At 36.7% G+C, this 3,756-nt stretch overlaps 1 protein-coding gene across 1 annotated transcript in view; it reads right to left on the bottom strand.

The window, feature by feature from the left end:
• LOC148950675 (chromatin remodeling protein domino-like) overlaps positions 1 to 1,207 on the bottom strand; it is a 31,249-nt gene extending 30,042 nt beyond the window's left edge. Inside the window, 1 exon segment of the mRNA XM_089091918.1 lies at positions 1,123 to 1,207. Coding sequence (XP_088948044.1) covers positions 1,123 to 1,207 — 85 coding nt within the window.
• Positions 1,208 to 3,756: the final 2,549 nt, after the last annotated feature.

Below are 3,756 nucleotides of genomic sequence, written 5' to 3'. Positions count from 1 at the left end.
TCAATTGGGACAAGTGATTGGGACAATTGGGACGAAATTTTGCTAATATACATTTGAGGTCAGAAGGTCATTCATACCTAAATTTTTAGCTGGAGTAAATTTTTAATCCTTTTCCCCGTAAGATCTGTCACAGAAGTTTTTTTTTTTGGGGGGGGGGGACAGCAAAAATGAGATCGAAAGCAGCGTTATCAGCAGGTCCGACTAAGACCCTTAAAATCCAACGAAAGCCAAAACAATTATTTTTTATTCTTAAGCAAAATTCAGGCCTTAGTATTTCCTAAGACCACACTGCGTTTTCACGACGTACAAATAACAGTTCAATTGGGACAAGTCCTTTTATTTGACAGTGAAACAAGAACAAAAAAAATTCTGGACATTTCGGTCACATATACTGTTGCTGTTTTCAGCAGACAGGCTAAAATAATACAAATTTGTATTTGTATTAATTTAGTTTATCTGCTGAAGACTGCCACTGTGTGTGATCGAAATATTCAGATTTTTTTTTACTGTCAAATAAAAGGACGGTTCTGTTGCAATGCAAAGAAAATACCAAAAAAGGGTAATTTTCGAAATGTAAGGGGGGGGGGGGGGGTATTTTTTTTTGAAAATGCCAAAAACGGTGTTTTTCAACTCTATGGGATAATTGCCTTTTGCCCCATTCCATTGGTGTCCCTGACAATACGCTGTATATATATATAGATTAAATAAAATAACTTCCAGATAAAGTTCTCCATTTCTTCAAAAACTCACGGACTGCACGGCCGTTCTAATTTTCCAATGAAAATTTGATCCCATAATTCCTTTTTTCCAATAAATTTAAACGATAGTGTTAACTATGCGCTATCATTGCAAGATTTAACAACATTTACTGAAAACATTAACATTTACGTTCGAAAACAATCTTAAGTGTAAGCTTGTTTAGGTGAAACTTAAAATTAATGATCCTTATGATTCATGGAGGGTAATTTTAAAAATCAAGAATTTAAGGGGAGTGGTAGACATCGCCTCAAGACTAAGTGAATTTTCCCCTTCCTTGAAACCCAAAACCTGAAAGGTCACTTTTTGCATTTTATAAACAACATAAGAAAGTTGAGAATTAAAAAGAGGAGTTGAATAGCTCACCTTGCATCAAGGAGTGAAGGACATGCGCTCTCCCCTTCATTTTTTTCACATCCTTCGGAGTTGCATCCGCACTATGACCATTCATAATCGGCTTGGCAAATTCCTTCCATAATACCTCCTTGGTTCCAAGTAGATTCGGCTAAACAAAGTTGATCTTGACAAGAAAATGAAATTCTTTAAACTCTTCTAGGTAATGAAACAGTCGTTAGCATCTCGTGTTGTAGATGAGCAACAGACCAAAACACACTATTCTAAGGAAGATTTACAGCTGTATAGCTTTGAACCAGATACGCAAAAGAATCGACCAACTCCAAAGCCACCCACGGATTCGTTGCTAGCTGATATAATAAAGTCGCACAAGGATACAATTATGACCTATCATGAGCATGACTCCCTCTTGAAGAGTGAAGAAAATGAAATTCTTTCCGAGGAGGACAGAAAAGCAGGGTGGGATGAATACAAAAATATTTTTAGTGCTCACTCAGCAATGAGACACGCGTTAGACCAGCGTTCTCTTGTAGACGAGCGAAAAATCGTAAAAACCTATTCGGTTGAAGATCTAAAGAATCCATCAACCTTAAATCTACCCACGGAACCGCCGCTCGTTGATATATTAAAACCATACATTGACGCACTTGTAAAGAAGAGCTTTGAATATGATACTAGGTGATACTCGGAGGTGTTCTGAGTCTGGACGTTTTTTTTTCTTCACAGATTTGTTCATTTGACTTCTAAGTTTTTTAGTTGGGGGGCCGCCTGACCAAAAACGGGTGGAGCGTTTTCGGTGGTAGGTGGTAGTCTTGAAGGAGGTTGTCTATCACTGAAAAATAAGCAATAATAAACAACACCTATTTCCAAAAATCTTTAAGGAGAAGCTTGATTAGTAACAGGCTTAGAGTTCAAAAGCTTCAATATTATAAAAATATAATGCAACTGAATAACAAGCATAAGACGAAAGACTATAAAAAATATATTAAGCATAAAACTAACATGTTAAATTGCAGTTGAAAATTTGCTGAGAAGAATTCAATCCACATTCCCTTCAAAAGTTCGCTCAGTAGCACTGCTGAGGAATACTCAGAGCAGTACCGTGATTAATCAAACAGTTCGTGGTAACAAACTGTAAGTAAGGAGCGACCTGGCTCAATGGAGCTCAATACTCGGAGGTGTTCTGAGTCTGGACGTTTTTTTTTTCTTCACAGATTTGTTCATTTGACTTCTACGTTTTTTCGTTGGCGTGCCTCCTGACCAAAAACGGGTGGAGCGTTTTCGGTGGTAGGTGGTAGTCTTGAAGGAGGTTGTCTATCACTGAAAAATAAGCAATAATAAACAACACCTATTTCCAAAAATCTTTAAGGAGAAGCTTGATTAGTAACAGGCTTAGAGTTCAAAAGCTTCAATATTATAAAAATATAATGCAACTGAATAACAAGCATAAGACGAAAGACTATAAAAAATATATTAAGCATAAAACTAACATGTTAAATTGCAGTTGAAAATTTGCTGAGAAGAATTCAATCCACATTCCCTTCAAAAGTTCGCTCAGTAGCACTGCTGAGGAATACTCAGAGCAGTACCGTGATTAATCAAACAGTTCGTGGTAACAAACTGTAAGTAAGGAGCGACCTGGCTCAATGGTAACCGAAACTCTAAAAAACGGAATTTTGATACCAATAGATACATCAAAAGAATCAGATTTTAATTCTGATTTCAAATATATAGGTTTCATCAAGTTTAATCTTACCTATCAAAAGTTATGCGCCTGAGAAAATTTGGCTATTTTCGAAAAAAGGGGAAAGACCCCCTAAAAGTAATAGAGCCTTAATGAAAATCACACCATCATATTCAGCATATCAGAAAACCCTACTGTAGAGGTTTCAAGCTCCTATCTACAAAAATTAGGAATTTTCTATTTTTTGTGAGAAACGATATTAGAGATGTGTGCTAATTTATTTTTTTTTTCCCAGGGGTGATCGTATCGACCCAGTGGTCCTAGAATATCGCGAGGGGACATATTCAATTGGAAACTGCAAGTTCTAATTTCCTTTTTAAGGGACCAAAAAAAATGAAGAACAACTAGACCCCCTCCCACGCTCATTTTTTTCCCAAAGTCACCCGGTCAAAATTTTGAGATAACCATTTTGTTCAGCGTGGTCGAAAATATTATCACTATGTCTTTAAGGATGACTTAATCCCTCGAAGCCCCCAGGAGGAGGGCTGAAAGTTATGAACTTTGGGACCTGACTCAATGGGACCTGACTCAATATTGGGACCTGACTCAATATTGGGACCTGACTCAATGGTAACCGGAACTCTAGAAAACGGTATTTTGATACAAATAGATACATCAAAAGAATCGGATTTTAATGCTGATTTCAAATATATAAGTTTCATCAAGGTTAATCCTACCCATCAAAAGTTACGCACCTGAGAAAATTTGGCTGATTTTCGAAAAAAGGAGGAAAGATCCCCTAAAAGTTATAGAACCTTAATGAAAATCACCCCATTATATTCCGCGTATCAGAGAACCCTACTGTAGAGGTTTCAAGCTCCTATCTACAAAAATGTGGAATTTTGCATTTTTTGCCAGAAGAAAGATCACGGGTGCGTGTTTATTTGTTTTTGTTTTTTTTT

This window comes from Artemia sp. Qi Xiang Cuo, chromosome 7 (genome assembly GCF_049724085.1).
Source record: "Artemia sp. Qi Xiang Cuo chromosome 7, ASM4972408v1, whole genome shotgun sequence".
Taxonomy (NCBI): Eukaryota; Metazoa; Arthropoda; class Branchiopoda; order Anostraca; family Artemiidae; genus Artemia; species Artemia sp. Qi Xiang Cuo.
Note: the sequence above shows the minus strand (reverse complement) of the source record. Positions and strands in the feature narration are given on the sequence as shown.